This window comes from Chanodichthys erythropterus, chromosome 16, assembly GCF_024489055.1.
Source record: "Chanodichthys erythropterus isolate Z2021 chromosome 16, ASM2448905v1, whole genome shotgun sequence".
NCBI lineage: Eukaryota > Metazoa > Chordata > Actinopteri > Cypriniformes > Xenocyprididae > Chanodichthys > Chanodichthys erythropterus.
Window position 1 is genome coordinate 38647844 of NC_090236.1, and position 18110 is coordinate 38665953.

An 18110-nucleotide genomic window follows, 5' to 3' on the forward strand; every position below is an offset into this window, starting at 1 on the left:
TGACTTTCTACAACTTTCTCCCATCTCTCGACTGCATCTCTGGAGCTCAGCCACAGTGATCTTTGGGTTCTTCTTTACCTCTCTCACCAAGGCTCTTCTCCCCCGATAGCTCAGTTTGGCCGGACGGCCAGCTCTAGGAAGGGTTCTGGTCATCCCAAACGTCTCCCATTTAAGGATTATGGAGGCCACTGTGCTCTTAGGAACCTTAAGTGCAGCAGAAATGTTTTTGTAACCTTGGACAGATCTGTGCCTTGCCACAATTCTGTCTTTGAGCTCTTCAGGCAGTTCCTTTGACCTCATGATTCTCATTTGCTCTGACATGCACTGTGAGCTGTAAGGTCTTATATAGACAGGGGTGTGGCTTTCCTAATCAGGTCCAATCAGTATAATCAAACACAGCTGGACTCAAATGAAGGTGTAGAACCATCTCAAGGATGATCAGAAGAAATGGACAGCACCTGAGTTAAATATACGAGTGTCACAGCAAAGGGTCTGAATACTTAAGACCATGTGATATTTCAGTTTTTCTTTTTTAATAAATCTGCAAAAATGTCAACAATTCTGTGTTTTTCTGTCAATATGGGGTGCTGTGAAAAAATGAACTTAAATGATTTTAGCAAATGGCTGCAATATAACAAAAGAGTGAAAAATGTATAGGGGGTCTGAATACTTTCTGTACCCACTGTAATTAATCAGTAAAACATGCCAAAGCAATGATAGTAATTATCATTTCTTTGAAGGTTTAGCTGGACTTTCTGCATGAGAAATGACACATAAACGTGTTTCCTTCATGTGCAATGTCAGCCCAATTGCATTACGTTTCATTGTTTTGTTTTGTTTTGTTTTGTTTTTTGTTGCATGCACAGTAAAAAAAAAATTCATTTGCATGTTTTCATTTCTCATAATCTGATAATAATAATAATATTCCTTATATTTGATTGTCGGTGCAGTTGTATTTATATACTACAAACTAGAACTGTAGTTAAAGAACAGTAATTAGTTGAATTGTAATGTTAGCCCTTTTGAGAGTCTGGATAGAAACTTGGATGTCTTTAAACTTGGTCTGTGATCTCTACACCTCTATAGACCTGTCATCTCTTCTAGAGACAGTCAAAAAAGATCAAATCTTTAACCATATATGTTGTCATCTCATTTGAGGTTACACAGATTTGAAGTTTTTTTTTTTTTTTTTTAACTCAGAATAACACTGACAGGCACTACTTCCAAACGTGTGAGTGTATCTCAGGGCAATGCTTACTTCAGTCAGAGCAGGGGAAAATGAGTCCTTTCATCTGAGGTTTGCTGAGAATGCGTTTGAAAACTTTGTTGTGGCGTTTCATTTGATTTCTTAAGTATTAATGGAGTGAGTTTGAGTCTTGAGGGCAAGCTTGCGTATAATTAATCTTCTTTTCTCAAAAAATGCAGGATTTCATTGTTGCATGGATTTCAAAATCCATAAGAACCCATACATATACTTTAATGTAGGTGGGGGGGGTGGGGGGTCTGGGTAGTGTTTGCCTCTGCCAAACTCACCATCACAGTGTTGGTTGAGGAGATCATTGCTTTTGCTTTCAGAAGGCAAGGCAAGTTTATTTATTTAGCACATTTCATACACAATGCTAATTCAAAGTTCTTTACATAGAGAAAAAAGGTTAATAAAATAATACTCAATTCATAACTGCCTGATCACCAAGTTTCACAGGGTTTTATGGAGTGGAAGAAATTGAGAGTCAAGTTGGTGATTTTACACTAGAGCTACTTCCCAGCTTCTGTCTTTTCACTCCTATGGGAGTGGGTTCTCCTTTTCGCATAATAATACTGGATATCATTAAAGTTGCTGTTATTAAAAGATTAGTTCACTTTAAAATGAAAATTAGCTCAAGCTCATTACTCACCTTCAAGCCATCCCAAGTGTATATGATTTTCTTCTTGCTGATGAACACAATCTGAGTTATATTAATAAATATCCTGACGCATCCAAGCTTTATAAAGGTGGTGAATGAGACCAACAAGTTTGAAGCTCACGTCAATTAAGCTTTTTTCATAAGTTGAATATGGAAGGCGTTCTGGCGGAAGCTTGATATTTTACATTATAACTTACGTTTAAAATGGATGGATGCACTTTCTTCATACTCAGTGGTCCCATTATAAAGCTCGGATGCGTCAGGATATTTAATATAACTCAGATTGTGTTCATCAGAAAGACGAAAGTCATATACACTTAGGATGGCTTGAGGGTGGGTAAATCTTGGGGTAATTTTCATTTTAAAGTGAACTAATCCTTTAATATTTGAAGCTTTCAACCCAGCACGCATGGTCCTTAATATTCCTTGCTCAAAATAATAACACAATAAAAGGGAGAGCCATTTTGATATTTGATGTACATGCACTTAACTTTCAGATATCGATCATGTAGAAATGTTAAAATCATCTAGATTTCATATATCAGCTATTTTACATATTAAATGAGGTTTACAACCATGTTGAATTTGGGACATATGAATGCAGTTTAAATATAGCTATTGTAAACTCTGATTCATGTGAATATATTGTCATTGATGATTTCTCAATGCTTTAAGAAGAAATGAGCTGAAGTTAGGGAAAGTGCCTTGTATTAAATCAGTTAATGTGCCATAAATTTAATTAAAAATCGTTGCTCCCTCTCCTTCCCTGTCCCTTTTTCTCCCTTTCTGTGATTGCAGGAAAGCCGTGAAAGCCACTCTAGTGCTTCTGCCTTTACTCGGCATCACATACATGCTGTTCTTTGTGAACCCAGGGGAGGATGACATATCTCAAATTGTATTTATCTATTTCAACTCATTTCTTCAGTCCTTTCAGGTGAGTGTCACTCCATGTCTGCACAGAGATCCTACTCTTATTCCCATCACATTCACTGAACTGTCAGTAAAGTTGCAGGTGAAAAGCACACTGAAATAGATAATGTAATGTTTGCTTCAATGCTTCAAAAAACACTTAGAGTATCACAACTCATACTGTATGTACAGTAATGTGAGGTTTCTAGTCTCCCCTAAAGGACTAGAGTAGAAAAGATGAATTGTTGACTTAGAAATTTAGCACTATAAATAGTAATACTGCTCTCCTGTTCGGTATAAAATAGAAATCAATGGTGAAGCAAGGGTTAGAGGTAAAGGAGTGGGAGTTCAATTTTCAAAAAACTGATCACACTTGTAAAACCCCAGTCATTCTTTCAAAATCTGATCTCATGCTTTCATTACAGTTATACATATTTTCTTATATTATTAATGGGAACATTTGGTTTACTCGCTAAAACAACAGTGCTATCTTCTTTTAAAACTTTGGTTGCATTTGTGATAGAAAGTAAATTTACAGTAAACACTTTGTAAATGGAGATAGTCTCAAATACATTATGTTAATTAAGCCTTCAACATTTGGCTATGAAATTTCATCAGCATTACAGTGAATATTCGTGTTGAAACCTTCTGGCATGACAAATCCACGCTTGACACTACTTAGTATTTTTGTCATTGCAAGCTTCATCCATGGCTTGAAAGAGGGTGATATGTTCATGGGGATGGTGATTATACACCTTCCACCTCCATGTAGAGATGAATTCTGCGATTGGATTGAGGAAAGGGCAATATGGTGGAAGACAGCGGGTCATTAACTCAGGATGAGCCTGAAACCATTCTCAATCCAGTTCTCATGGTGGAAACAGACATTTTCCCACACGGTACAGGGTGATATCTGCTCAAGTTAATTTAGAAAGGCTATAAGATATTCATGAGATATTCTTGGGATGTTGTATGATCCAAAAACTGCTCTACGGGCTACTGCTCCACCTTCACATAGCCACACACACTGAAATGGATGGATGCCCGTTGGTCAATTAGGTTACATCTACGGCAGCGTTTTTTTGCCAAATTGAAACATGCCTTGTCAACAAAAATAAACTTTTTACGCACAGTGCATCCAGCTCCATCACCCTCTAGTTCCCTTTGTTTGTTTCCTCTGTCTTGAAGTTTATCCTGCTTCATGCTTGCACATTCTCACATATAGTTTTACTGATAGTTTCACAAAGTGACTGTACATTTGAAATAGGATTTAGTATAATTAGTCTTTTATGATTGAAAGCACTTCCAGCAATTACTCTAGTTTATCCTTAACAACACACAATAATCAGACTAGTTGAAAATCTGTAGATATACCAAATAATTAATTGATTAAGTATTAAATGGTTAGTTCACCCCCCCAAAAAAATAAATAAAATAAAAAATCTGTCATTAATTACTCACCCTCATGTCGTTCCACCTGACCTTGAAGGTGTCAGGTAGATTGTTGTCTATGTACGACCTCTTAGATTTCATCAAAAATATCTTAAATTGTGTCCTGAAGATGAATAAATGTCTTACGGATGTGGAACGACATGAGGATGAGTATTTAATGACAGAATTTTCATTTTTGGGTGAACCAACCCTAAGATAAGTTAGACAAATGTATTAAAATGAATGAAAAAAAAGATGAAACTTGAAGGTTTGATAGAAAAAGCATTGTGAAATACAGTTAAGGTCCTGATATACTTATGATGAAGTTCTTTTGAAGTTTGAAATACCTGAGCAGCGATATACTGTTAGCACCTACTGAGAGCGGCGTTTTGATGAATATGTAAATGTTCTGCACACTTTTGTTTCAATAACAAAATAAACTCACCAAAAATAACAGCAGAGAGAAAACAGCAGATAAGAAAGCATCTGATCATGGCGGTGTGGATGATTGCATGAGCTCTGCAATTTGACACTCCAGTAAATTTCAATTTCTACTATAAAGTGTGTTCAAGTTTTTACTCATGGGCGTCCGACCTTGAGGGACTGAACAGAAGAAATGAACCAACGATTTCCACATCAAAGAAGAGCCTTGAGCCACACATATGTATTATGTAATCAGCATGGATAGTTCAAAGGTGTTTATCAGCCAGAGCCAACTTTTCCGGAAAGTTTGCTTTGGCCAGTTGTTTTTGAAGTCCCGAAATGAACAACAAACGGACCTCATCACACTTGAATTTCGCTTGAATTATTTTGGGGCCTTTACTGTTAATGAAAGGCTCAGGGTTTTTCTAAAAAGTTCAAACAATCAGTGTATGCCCATGTTAAAAATAATGCATTCATATAATTATTATGCACTTCTATAAGACTGTTCAGAACAAATGGTTTGTGAGTGCAGCGGTAGACCTGAGCAGAACGAAGAAATGCAAAAAGCAGCAAGATGGTCAAAGTCATCCATCTAGTGCATGTTTTCATAGGAAAACAACCGAGAAACAGTGCAGATGGGGGGAAAAAAACACTTTTAATGACTTATTCACATGAATTTACCTCTCAAGAAGTATCTTTTTGTTTCAATAGGTGGATATCCACTTCATCCAGTGCTGTTTGTTCTCTCTGTTCTTGAGTATCTCGATTCTGTCTGTTTTAATGGCTGAGAAAGCTTGTCAAATGATTCATTGAGTGTGCGGTCCAAATGAATGCGACTCCATTCAGTCTCTTTTGTAAACCAATTTGCCCAATTCACTGAGAAGAAAGAAACGACACAAAAGAATGATTCATGAATGATTGGCATCGCTGGTTCGATCTACAAAAGTATGGAACACACATAATAACTGCTGAAATATTCGCTGGGAAACCATTTCTCAGGTCAGTCAGAGCACTTATGGTACGCACAGTGCCTACAGATGAAGACACACTGTTTGCATTGGCGCCGAGAAGAATGCCGTTTGATTAGAAAGCAAACAAACCACCAACACAACCATTTTTTCTATGACTCAGTGATGTGGTGTGATGATCCACAAACATTTTCATTCAGCAAGGAACCAAATTATTATTTTTTGTTTTGAAAAGCGCACAATCTGCCCAACAAACTAAAAATATAAGTGGAATCAGAACACCTATGTATGTGGAATCCATGCTGGTTTATTCTGGACTTTTCAGCTGGGTATTGTCTCCGTTTACACATGTAACCTCAGTTCACTGAGATGTAGGGGTCGTTTGAAGGGAATTGTGTGAGCTGGCTGAATTACTCTGCTTGAGTGTCCCTCAGTTGAACGATTCTGAAGAAATGGTGTTCCCTGGCGCCTTATATGGGTCACATTCATGCCAAATACAGTGTGCTAGAACACCATTGGCCAATTGTATGCAAATTAGTGTCTCTACAAGGCTTTAGGATTGGTCAAAGAAAGGAATTTTCCTGTACAAGTCTGCAGGGATGACATATTTTTGTAGGCCAACTCATAGCATCACCTGGTTCCCTTGTAAAAAACATAATAGGATTATTTAATTGGCTTTCGGATTATTGCACAAAATAAGTTCTGTGACCAACAAATGATTGTGATATGCATTTTGTTCATTGTGATAAACTTGACAAATGGACACATCTTTTATGAATTTTAAAGCGAAAATACAATCATCAGAAGTCAAAAGCTAAACGTAAGCTACACATGAACTACACCACTGTCACGAGTCAGAAATAAACACAGTAGGACTGTGTTCATAAATATATTCTGAATAATTTGCGCTTAAAATGGACCTTCCCAAAAATTCTCCTCCAGATTCACAAATGCTTCATAAACATCAGATTTGATAGTTAAACGTGCGTTAATGTTAATGTTAATGAATTCCAATCTTTTGTAAATAGGGCGCACATGCACGCTCATTCACAATTAGTGTAATCGCCGCATGTGAATTACAACTATGTAAATAACATGTCAAAGAAAGCTGTGCAAACTTCTGGACTCCCATCTCAGGTTTGACTCCAGTATTTTGCATAAATGCAAAAGAGACTAATAGGCTATAAGCATGTATAATAAATATTCAATTAAAGGTGCCGTAGAATGTCTTTTTAAAAGATGTAATATAAGTCTAAGGTGTCCCCTGAATGTGTCTGTGAAGTTTCAGCTCAAAATACCCCATAGATTTTTTTTTTATTCATTTTTTAACTGCCTATTTTGGGGCATCAATAAATATGCACCGATTCAGGCTGCGGCCCCTTTAAATTCTAGTGCTCCCCTCCCCCGGAGCTCGCGCTTGCCTTAAACAGCATAAACAAAGTTCACACAGCTAATATAACCCTCAAATGGATCTTTACAATCATGCAACGTCTAATCGCGTAAATATGGTATTTATTTGGATGTTTACATTTGATTCTGAATGAGTTTGATGTTGCTCCGTGGCTAAAGCTAACATTACACACTGTTGGAGATTTATAAAGAATGAAGTTGAGTTTATGAATTATACAGACTGCAAGTGTTTAAAAATGAACATAGCAATGGCTCTTGTCTCTGTGAATACAGTAATAAACAATGGTAACTTTAACCACATTTAACAGTACATTAGCAACATGCTAACGAAACATTTAGAAAGACAATTCACAATTCGCTATTGTTCTTGCTTGCTTACCTAGTCTGATGATTCAGCTGTGCACAGATCCAGACGTCCTGCCCTTGTCTAATGCTTGAACATGAGCTGGCATATGCAAATATTGGGGGCGTACATATTAATGATCCCGACTGTTACGTAACAGTCGGTGTTATGTTGAGATCCACGTGTTTTCCGGAGGTCTTTTAAACAAATGAGATTTATATAAGAAGGAGGAAACAATGGAGTTTGAGACTCACTGTATGTCATTTCCATGTACTGAACTCTTGTTATTTCACTATGCCGAGGTAAATTCAAATTTTCATTCTAGGGCAACTTTAACTTGTGTACAGCAAAGCGATTTTAGCCAACTGAAAAAATGCCAGGCCAGGCATAGCGTTTTTCCAGCTTTGGTTGCTATGATTTGGAATATCCACAACAGAAATATGTTACTAGTATCTCATTTTGAAGAGTATTACTGAATATAAAAATGCAGTAACCAGCAATATTAACTCCATTTTTGTACAAGGAGGATGATTGGTCGGTGTGGTATTTGCCACACCCCTCCTCCACTGTGATTGGACAGCTAAGTAAGAAGTGACAGTGTTGAGCACTGTATTTTACCAAAAGTTGACAAGTTTTCAACTCTCAGCTATGAAAAAAAAAAGAACAAAGAACGTTTAAATGTTTTACACACCATTTGCACATGGTAGGGAGCAGGTGTAAATTTCCTTCGTACCAACTAACATTTCAAAACTACAGATATTTTTTTATGAATCCCAAAATTTACGTCAGCTTTATGTACAATTTTCAAAAAATATTGTTTTGCTCGTGTTTCATTAAAGTGGACTAGTGAGGACAGCTGAATCTTCCTGTTTGTGTGATGATGTTTAATATCCTAGATACCCTCTATAATCCCATTTAGCCAATTGTTAGCAATAGCCTATTTCAAGACTATAAACGCTTTAAAAAAAAATATATTTAAGAGGTTATTACTAATGTAATTTGGCCTTCTCGCCACAGGCCTTATTTCAGACATTTCACCAGAAACCCATTGTTTTTGGGGACAAGATCACAAAGCAGCTTTGGATTAGAGTCCTAATTCTGCCAGCAACTGTTCTGTATAAACCACTGATTTACAATCTGTCACTAATTAACCACGTTTCTAAAGCAAATTATATCATAGAGATTTATGTAACATTTATCATTATGGCCAGCACTCTCTGCTGTGTTGCAGTTTGCTGTCAACAGTTCGAGTGGGCGAGAGTTTGCTACTCTGGGAATTTTCCAACAGTTGAAATACAGGAAAAGTGTAGGCACATCTCAACATCAGCTGCCCCTCACTGGATTAATGGCTATGTGGGAGTCAAGGCCCTTGTTAGTGCTTATTTATTTAATTCCTTCACTGTGTGTGGTAAAATGATGCAGCAAGTCTCTATTTTTTTATTTAAAAATAGACAGTTAAAGAAGGAAACAGAAAAAAAATTACAGTCCACAAGTTGAGGCAAATATATGGTGCACAGTGTTATACACACAAATACAAAAATCAGGAAACATACACAACACTACAATAATGCAATAGACATTAATATTTAAACAATATAGGATGCAAAATGTAACCTATGTAACTGATAACAAACATGAGTAGAAACATGCCTATTTAAATTAAATCACACACCGGTTGTGAGGAAGTGCACTAAAATAAGCAATTTAGTTTCCCCTGCCTTGAATGAGGCCCCATACTGTGCATGAGATGGATAAATGCAAGTGATTAAGTGGTGTTAACTTCGTCCCCTGAGTCATAAGGCCCTATCATACACCTGGCGCAATGTGACGCTAGGTGTGACGCAAGTGTTTTTAGCTAGTTTCAGCCTGACGCAGTTATCATTTTCACATCCAGTTCCACGTTGTTTAAATAGCAAATGCACTCGCGCTCATCTGCTGGTCTGAAAACGAGGTGTTTTCAGGTGCATTGTTGGCGCGTTGCTATTTTGAGGCAACTGAAATAGACTGCGCCAATGACTAACAAAAACCTGGTCTTAAGTCAGTATTTTATTTTTTAGTAATAAATAAATAAAGCACATTAGTAATATGCACCTATAGGCAGGTGCTCAACACGTGTACACACTGCCACAGTGACGTGCAGCAGCACACAAACATGCCAAATATTAAAAATAAAAGGATTCCTCTCTGGAGAAGCGTTCAATCTTTCCGCTTGCGAATTCCGCCATGTAAATAGTGAATACACCATGGTGCAAACGCAATTGGCTTTTAAAGGGAATGGGAGATGAGACTCTGATTGGCTCATTGCACCTTACACCCAAAACACACACTGTAAAAAAGCATCTTGATTTTAACGGTAAAAGACTGTAAAAATGCTGCAGAGGAAAACAGGTAATTGGTTTACAGAAAGTTTTCGTACTATATACGGTAAATAACTGTAACAGTACATTTAATGTAATTTTACAGTAAAATACCACTAAATTGACATTCCCACAATTCCCTGTGTGACACATTTGATGTATTTTCGTCGAAATAACTCTGTTTCTTCTTATTTTTTTTTTTCTAATCAGTTATACATTAGGGTTTTATTTTACATCTACTGTTGTTAAATTAATGTTTATTGCATTTTTAAAATTTCATGTGTGTTACCATGATGGTGTTTAGTGTTTGTGTGAATGACACTGTGTGCATCTTCTATTTATTAGTATTGTCCTCCTCAGCTTGTGGAAAAGCAGTTTGTGATGAACGTTGATTCTTCATGTGACTCTCATCACCACTGTGTTATTGGTGATATTACAAAGGTACAAAAGCAGATATTAGTACTTTAATTTTCCTTGGGAATTTTATAGCAACCCTGACCTGAACTTTGGAGAGAGAGAGAGGCAAGATTGGTGAAGGAAAGAAACAATGTGAACAATCACAGTCAACAATGGCAATGTCATACATAAAAACTTAATAAACATCACTAGCATGTCCTGAGGTAAAAAAAATAAATAGTCTTATTAAAGGCCTATTGGCTTATTTAAACAAAACTTTGCAATCACCATAGCTACTACTAATTTTAACAGTTCAATTTGTGCTATGGTTAATGTCAGTTCAATTTATGTTATGGTAATATAGCCTAAATTCATGTTTCTTTTCAGTGTAGATTCCTTAAGACATTTGAAGTACAGCGCTCACCATCTCGTATGTATTCTTACTCAAATTGGTCTGATGATCCATTGCTTGTATGCATTGAATATGATATAGGGTGCTTGGTACCATAATTGCTGGTTGCAGTTCTATTTATTTTTGTGTCTATCATGTGCACCTGAATCAACTTTAGAGAAGTCAATATTGTGAAAAGATATTGCGTGAGAGAGTTGGGGACCATTATTGGTCTTATGTCACCTTTTAAGTAGGATCTCCTGATCTCTTTCTGTTTGAAGTGGTCTGGAGTCTATCTCATCTTCTGCTCTCATGAAACTTTTAAGTGCTTCAGTGTAAAAAATAGTTTTGTTTCCCCGGAGAACATTATTTCCCAGCAGCCTTTGATGCAGTCAGTCCTCAGAAGTAGAACTGACATCTTAGTAACAACATATGCCAATTATTTTTGGATGGAGCTTTGTTCCAGGGAGAACAACCTGTGGTACAAGACCCGCTGTCAAAACACCATAATCTGCCACTTTTCATACTGAACAAGGCCAAAAATAATAAATTCTGATGAGCAACGGACTTGTGTTTCTTGTGTCCATCACAATGGCATATTTCATTTTAATGTTCACATTTTTAATGCATTTTTCATTTTATTATTTGCATTTAGCAATGTTTTGTTAATTGAGGTGACAGTTTGACTGATGTTGTTTAATGTTTTGTTTTTCAGGGATTCTTTGTGTCAGTATTTTACTGCTTTCTTAATGGGGAGGTGAGTCAATGATGAGTGTAATTTCATGGATGGACAGAACTGGAAGATAACGATAAATATACAGGCCTTTTCCACTGCCATATCACCCCGTCACCCTATCTGCTCTCTGACATCCAAACCTATTATTATGTGGGAGGCTATTTACACTGACTCGCTTACACACAAACACCAAGAGAAACAGAGCAATTTATTAACACCCTGCAAACTGCTTTCATTTAATGGGGCCATTTTTATTACCTATAGGATGCCTGTTCAATATCACTTGACACATCTGTCATTTCCTCCAGTTATTTCCCTCTTCTGTGTCCAAACAGAAAAAATGATATTGTGTCTGTATCTGTGTGTGTGTGTTCTTCTATACATGGTTTATGAGAACATAAATGTGTATAATGATATGCTTATTACAACTTAAACGTGATTTATGAGGACACTTCCTATGTCCTTGTAAATCAAATGGCTTAAAAAACATACTAAATATTTTTTTGAAATTCAAAAAATGCTGACAGTTTTCTGTGATGGGTAGTAGGGGATAGAATATACAGTTTAAAAAAATATATTACGTCTATGGCGAGTTCCCATAAACCACATATACAAATGTATGTGTGTGTGCGTAGATATAAGTTGGCCCACATAGAATGTGTGCACGTTTTTTTTTTTTTTTTAATTCGACATTGTGGAAGTAAATCTGTAGAATTTAAAAATATTTCACATTAATTTGGAATTCTCACTTTCGTTGGTAGCTTATAGCATGATCAAATTATCCAGAACATTAAGTAATTGAATATGCAAGAAGTGGGGAATACTGAGTGATCATTGTGGCAAAGCAGGGCGGGGCAGAGAGCTGTGGGAGCTCGAGTCCCACAGAGGAGCTCCGGAAGGATTTAAGGAGGAAGGAAGGGGAGAGAGGACCAGGCCTGGGACATTTACGTTTCTGTTTTATATATATATATGTGTATATATAAGCAGCCATATCACCCTGTAGCCCAAGACTGGTTGCTCACTGAAGCTAAGCAGGGCTGAGCCTAGTTAGTACCTGGATGGGAGACTTCCTGGGAAAACCAGGTAGCTGCTGGAAGAGGTGTTAGTGAGGCCAGCAGGGGGTGCTCACCCTGTGGTCTGTGTGGGTCCTAACTAGGGTTGGGAACCGAGAACCGGTTTTCTCACGATTCCCAACCCTAGTCCTAACACCCCAGTATAGTGATGGGGACACTGTACTTTAATAAGCACCGTCCTTCGGATGAGGCGTTTAACCGAGGTCCTGACTCTCTGTGGTCATTAAAAATCCCATGGCACTTCTTGTAAAGAGTAGGGGTGTAACCCCGGTGTCCTGGACAAATTCCCTCCATAGGCCCTTACCAATCACGGCCTCCTAATAATCCCCATCCATTGAATTAGCTCTTTCACTCTCTCTCCTCTCCACCTACAGCTGGTGTGTGGTGAGCGCACTGGCGCTGTTGTACTGTGGCTGCCGTCGCATCATCCAAGCGGATGATGCTGCACACTGGTGGTGGATGAGGAGAGACCCCTGATATGATTGTAAAGTGTTTTGGGTGCTATATAAATGCCCTCATTCATAGGTAGCTGGCTATGAGGTGGCTGCCGCTTACTTTAATTTTGTTGATGATTAAATGTTCATCATTTCCTGGATCCCACCTCCTTCCTTCCATAAACCTTGCCATATTGGTGCCGAAACCCAGGATGTATGAGGGGCACACTGATGCAGAGCCCTCTCTGCTGAGGGAGATCGTGGTGCTGAGGAGGTTGGGCAGTGCAGACGAAGACTGTCCAAGGTGGTGGTGCTGGAGTGACTTGCTGGGGGTACGGGGAAACTCGCTGCCGTCCTGGAGGGGTAACAGACGGAGGAGATTCCACCATTCACCAGAGGGTAGGCGTGTCGCCGTCCGCTATGATGAAGAGGAGCAGGTATGAGGGAATGGGGGGCTCGCTTCCAGAGGAGCCGTTGCTGTCCACCAGGGGGCAGATGTGTCGGAGGCCGTCCATCAAAGGGCACCGCGAGTGAGGATGTCTCAGTTGGTTGAAGACCAAGCGGCAGAGTGTTCTGGGAACTGGACATTGATTTTTTTTCCTCTACCATTTTTAAACAGAAAATAACTATTTAAAATTGTAATATATAATGGCCGTATATTAAATAAAGTCAGTGAGATTCACTGTAATCTGAGACTATTTGTAACAAATATAGACTATTAGTATGCATTCTTTTCTACAGTACCTGACTGTTTGATGACAGCAGCACTGAACTCACATGGACACAAGTCTGTGCAAAACCACGTTATTCAGCGTGATTTGAAAATATTCCTAGAGTTATTGTTATTATTATTATTATTATTATTATTATTGGTCAGAGTCATACATTTCTTAATTTCATGTCATAAGATGTTGCAAGACATGTTTACTCATAAAACTTTATTGACATGTTTAGTTCTGAAGCGTCTTTTTTATTTATTTAACTAAACATTTGTTTATTATTTTTTATGTATTTTTAGAATATCGTTATTATACAGTCTAATAGCCTCTCTTCATATATGATTTGTTTGGGGGTAATTGTTTGTATTTCTCTTATAACCCCAGGCAAGATGGAGAATATTCTTACAATCAAGATTACTCTGTCATCAAGCTACCAAATATCTAGAACATCAAACCAAATCATATCATATAATATGACTCTTAGCTATGTCATTCTCTGTTTGCCCATAAATATTATAATGTTTTTAGATGAAGACAATAACATCCTCTTTCATGACTGACCGACTAAATTAATACATATCATAATGAAATCATCCAGCTCTTTTTATTGCTCTTTTTCTTTTTACAACCATTACATGTAAGTCTTTATGATAGCTAGAAATCAAGTTCATATGGCTTTATCCATTACAGTTTCGTATCTTGTACTTGAATGAAGACTTTCCACTATTCTTGGTCAAATTTTTATAAATAGTTATTGAGGGTTAAAACAATTCACTGTTATACATCTTTTAAATTCTTGTGTTTTGAATTCTTTAATTGAATTTTTGTAGAAATAAAAACAGTTTGTCCTCATTTACTTATACATGTAGCTACAAAATTTCCCAGTTACGTGTGTAACCCTGGAGCTGATGCTATGAGAAAAACCCTCTGTCTGTGACCCCATATAAAATAGATCGCTCTTTGGATTTTTGAAATGGCAGAGCTATGCCGCTCTCTCGTTCTCTGTTCGTTACATACAAAACAGACACTCCCTTTCATAGGTTCACTTGACTGCATCAGTAGCTGACAAAAGTTTATTGAGAGTGGCCGCCTGAAGCCACACAAATGTGCTCCAAAAGTGCACCATCAGATAACGCCTGAGAAGCAACACTCTTAGTAGAGTGAGCATAAAAGCCAAGATGCTACAGTATGTTAACCCAGCCTCATAAGCAAGATAAATCACGTCCTTAACATATTGTGACATACTCTTTTTGTAGTAGCAACACTCCTATAGTGGCCATCAAAACAAGAAAACAAAAGAGCAAATTTATGCCACTGGCTCCTGCGGTCATCATAAATTCATTACATCCTCATAGGACAAAGCCTGTGCAACCTTCTTTGATTCAAAGGGCAGAGAAGAAAATGCCTCAACTAACTAGAAAACCGAATTCAGGCAAACTGTAACAGGGAGTAATGAAACCAAAACAGAAAAAGCCTGTTAATGACACTTCAGGAGGAGGAGATGACGGCGAGAGGAACCAGGGCACCGATGATGGTGGGAGGAGACGAAGGTAGGAGGAGTCAGGTGGGAACCTAGAACACAGCCATGATGAAGGCCCACAGCGAAACCAATAGTGGGAGGAGCCAGGGGGGAATCAGCGGTCCGACCCCCAGAGTTGGAGCCAGGAGATTTTGGAGACCCAGACGGAGCCGAGGAGACGCTGAGACCCGGCGACACCATAGGTCCTGGAGGCCAAGGTGGAGCCACGGCGATGAGCGGCCGAGGTGCACTGCAAAAAATGCTGTTCTTACTTCGAATTTTTGTCTTGTTTCTAGTCAAAATATCTTAAAGTTCTTAAATCAAGAAGCATTTTCTTGACAAGCACAAATTATTTTCTTGTTTTCAGTACTTTTTTCTTTAAAACAAGCAAAATAATTTGCCAATGGGGTAAGCAAAATAATCTTAGCCCAAACTGAAAACAAGATTATATAGCTTATTCTTGGTTTGAAATAAGATTATTTTGCTTACCCCATTGGCAGATTATTTTGCTTGTTTTAAGGGAAAAAGTACTCAATTTTGATTTATTTTTCCTGAAAACAAGAAAAGAATTTTTACTTGTCAAGAAAATGCTTCTTGATTTAAGAACTTTAAGATATTTTGACTAGAAACAAGACAAAAATTCTAAGTAAGAACAGCATTTTTTGCAGTGTGGAGCCAGCATGCTGGAGGACTGAAGTTAAGCCAGTGGGATTGAGAACCAAGGTAGAGCCCAGAGGGAAGGTGGAAGCTGACAGAGCCAAAGGGGTGGAGGAATGATGCGCAGCTGAAGGCTTGGAAGTCCATGGGGCAGGCAGAGTGACAACTGACCAAGGAGTGATATGGGAGCCCAGTGGTCCCAAGTTTGACATGACTGTTTGATGGGCCGAGGTAGAGTGATGGGCTTGGTGGCATGATGCGGAGTTAGGGGACCCAATTGTCAAGGCGGAGCTGGAGACTGAAAGACCCGAGCCGGATCTGCACAGCAGAGTGGAGTAAACAGAGGAGGAGCCAAGGAACTTAAGAGAGCCAGCGGAGACGCAGGAAACTTGGAGCTGGGAGGGAACAGCAGTGGCAGGAGACTTGGGAGCATAACCTCTTCCTCAAACCATTGCATTGGGACCTGGCGCAGCTCACCCTCAGCGGTGGGAGTATGGGCGGGGCTCCATTCCATGCAATCATAGTCCACAAGGATGTCCTCCTTGACGGATGTTGTTGTCACTCATCTGGATAGACTCACTCTTGGGCTCGGGCTCTGGGGTAATGTTGGGTTCTGGGTCCAGTGTGGGGTTTGCTGGCTTTAGTAGATTTATTTGTGTGCTTTGGATCAGTTTGAAGTCATGAGCTGCTTTCCTGAAGTTCTCCTGTAAAATCTCTTTTGAATGTATTGTTCTCTCAATGCTTGCACAGTGTCCAGGTCCTCAGGAAGCAAAGGCAGCTAAACCATGATACTCCTTCCACCATGCTTCACTGTTGTGAAGAGATTTTTTAGTGTGCAGTTTTTTCCTCTAAAGAAAGTGTTGAGCATTTTTGCCAATAATTTAAACATTGTGGAACATCCAGGTGGTCTTGGGCAAACCTGAGACATGCCTTAAATATTTTTAGACAAAAATGGTTTTCTACAGTGTGTGTTGTCCGATCATGAACACTATTCTTGTTCAGTGATTTTTCTGATAGTAGACACATCAACAGATGATTCAGAAGATTCCTCTCCACAATCAGTGCAGAACAATTAAAATGCTAAAGTAAACTAATGCATGTTTCCTCTTCATAGGTACGTTCTGCAGCCAGAAAACGTTGGCATCGATGGCAGGATAATCACGCACTGCGAGTCAGAGTGGCGAGGGCCATGTCCATCCCCACCTCCCCTACCCGCATCAGCTTTCATAGCATCAAGCAGACCACGGCTGTCTGACCTTCTCACAATTGCTTTTCCTCATTAGTAATTCAGCCACACAGATGAACTGCAAGTGGCATACGAGACCAAGTGATTGTTTGCCTTTCTGATGGTCATGGGTGTATCATCCAATAACCAGTGAATTTAATTTATATGTCCGTGTAATTTTGACAATCTGCCCTGAATTAACAGGTTTTTAACAGTATTGATGAACTGTTCCTTTTCACTTAATAGTTTGCAATCATCCAAAACACTGTAGCATCTGTTTTGCCTATCTATCTATCTATCTATCTATCTATCTATCTATCTATCTATCTATCTATCTATCTATATCTATCTATCTATCTATCTATCTATCCATCCATCCATCCATCCATCCATCCATCCATCCATCCATCCATCCATCCATCCATCCATCTATCTATCTATCTATCTATCTATCTATCTATCTATCTATCTATCTATCTATCTATCTATCTATCTATCTATCTATCTATCTATCTATCTATCTATTATAATTGGTAGCTGACTATGAGTTAGTAATGAACTCAATAATGATTTCAGGTTATTTTTAGGGGAGGGAACGGTTAGGGACGAGCACAGATCACAAATCAATTTATTCCAAAAAAAATCTCAATGTTGTAAAATGAAAGAATCTTAGTCAAAATTTCAGCCCACACTTGTGCATCCGAATCACTTTCGGTACCAGGTCTCCACAAAAGCAGCAGATATGGTTATACTGCAAAACAGGAAAACAACTGCCAACAATCCTCAGTAATATAAGTTTTTCACCAAACTATATCATGTGCATTTAGAAAACTTTATATAAATATATGGCACAAAGCACATGCCAACATTCTGTGATACTTTTGCATCTTTTCTTAGAGCTTGAATGTGGTCACTCTTCACTGCTGTTATCTGGACGAGTGCAAGCAGGACATTTTTTATTTTCCAGGAAAAAAAAACAATGTCTCCTTACTATGAAAATAAAACTTGACAAGCCATTGTTCTGTGGCCCCAAGGCTGGCTCTCTGCAAACAAGCCACAAGATTGCTTTCCGTAACCACAGTAAACCTTGATCCAGACAGGTTGTCTTTATTTAACTCTTTTTTTTAAGGCCAACAACTCTAATACAAAGGATCTGTAATTTTCATGGTTTCACTCCACAGGGTAGAGACATAAGCATAAGCAATCACACCTTCT

General features: G+C 38.3%; 1 protein-coding gene across 1 annotated transcript in view; it reads left to right on the forward strand.

Moving 5' to 3' along the window:
* The window catches only part of LOC137002561 (corticotropin-releasing factor receptor 2), a 59938-nt gene extending 42273 nt beyond the window's left edge, over positions 1 to 17665 (forward strand). Inside the window, exons 10-12 of the mRNA XM_067362303.1 lie at positions 2703 to 2838; positions 11248 to 11289; positions 16785 to 17665. Coding sequence (XP_067218404.1) covers positions 2703 to 2838; positions 11248 to 11289; positions 16785 to 16925 — 319 coding nt within the window. The 3' untranslated portion in view covers positions 16926 to 17665. The remainder of the gene's footprint in view (positions 1 to 2702; positions 2839 to 11247; positions 11290 to 16784) is intronic.
* Positions 17666 to 18110: the final 445 nt, after the last annotated feature.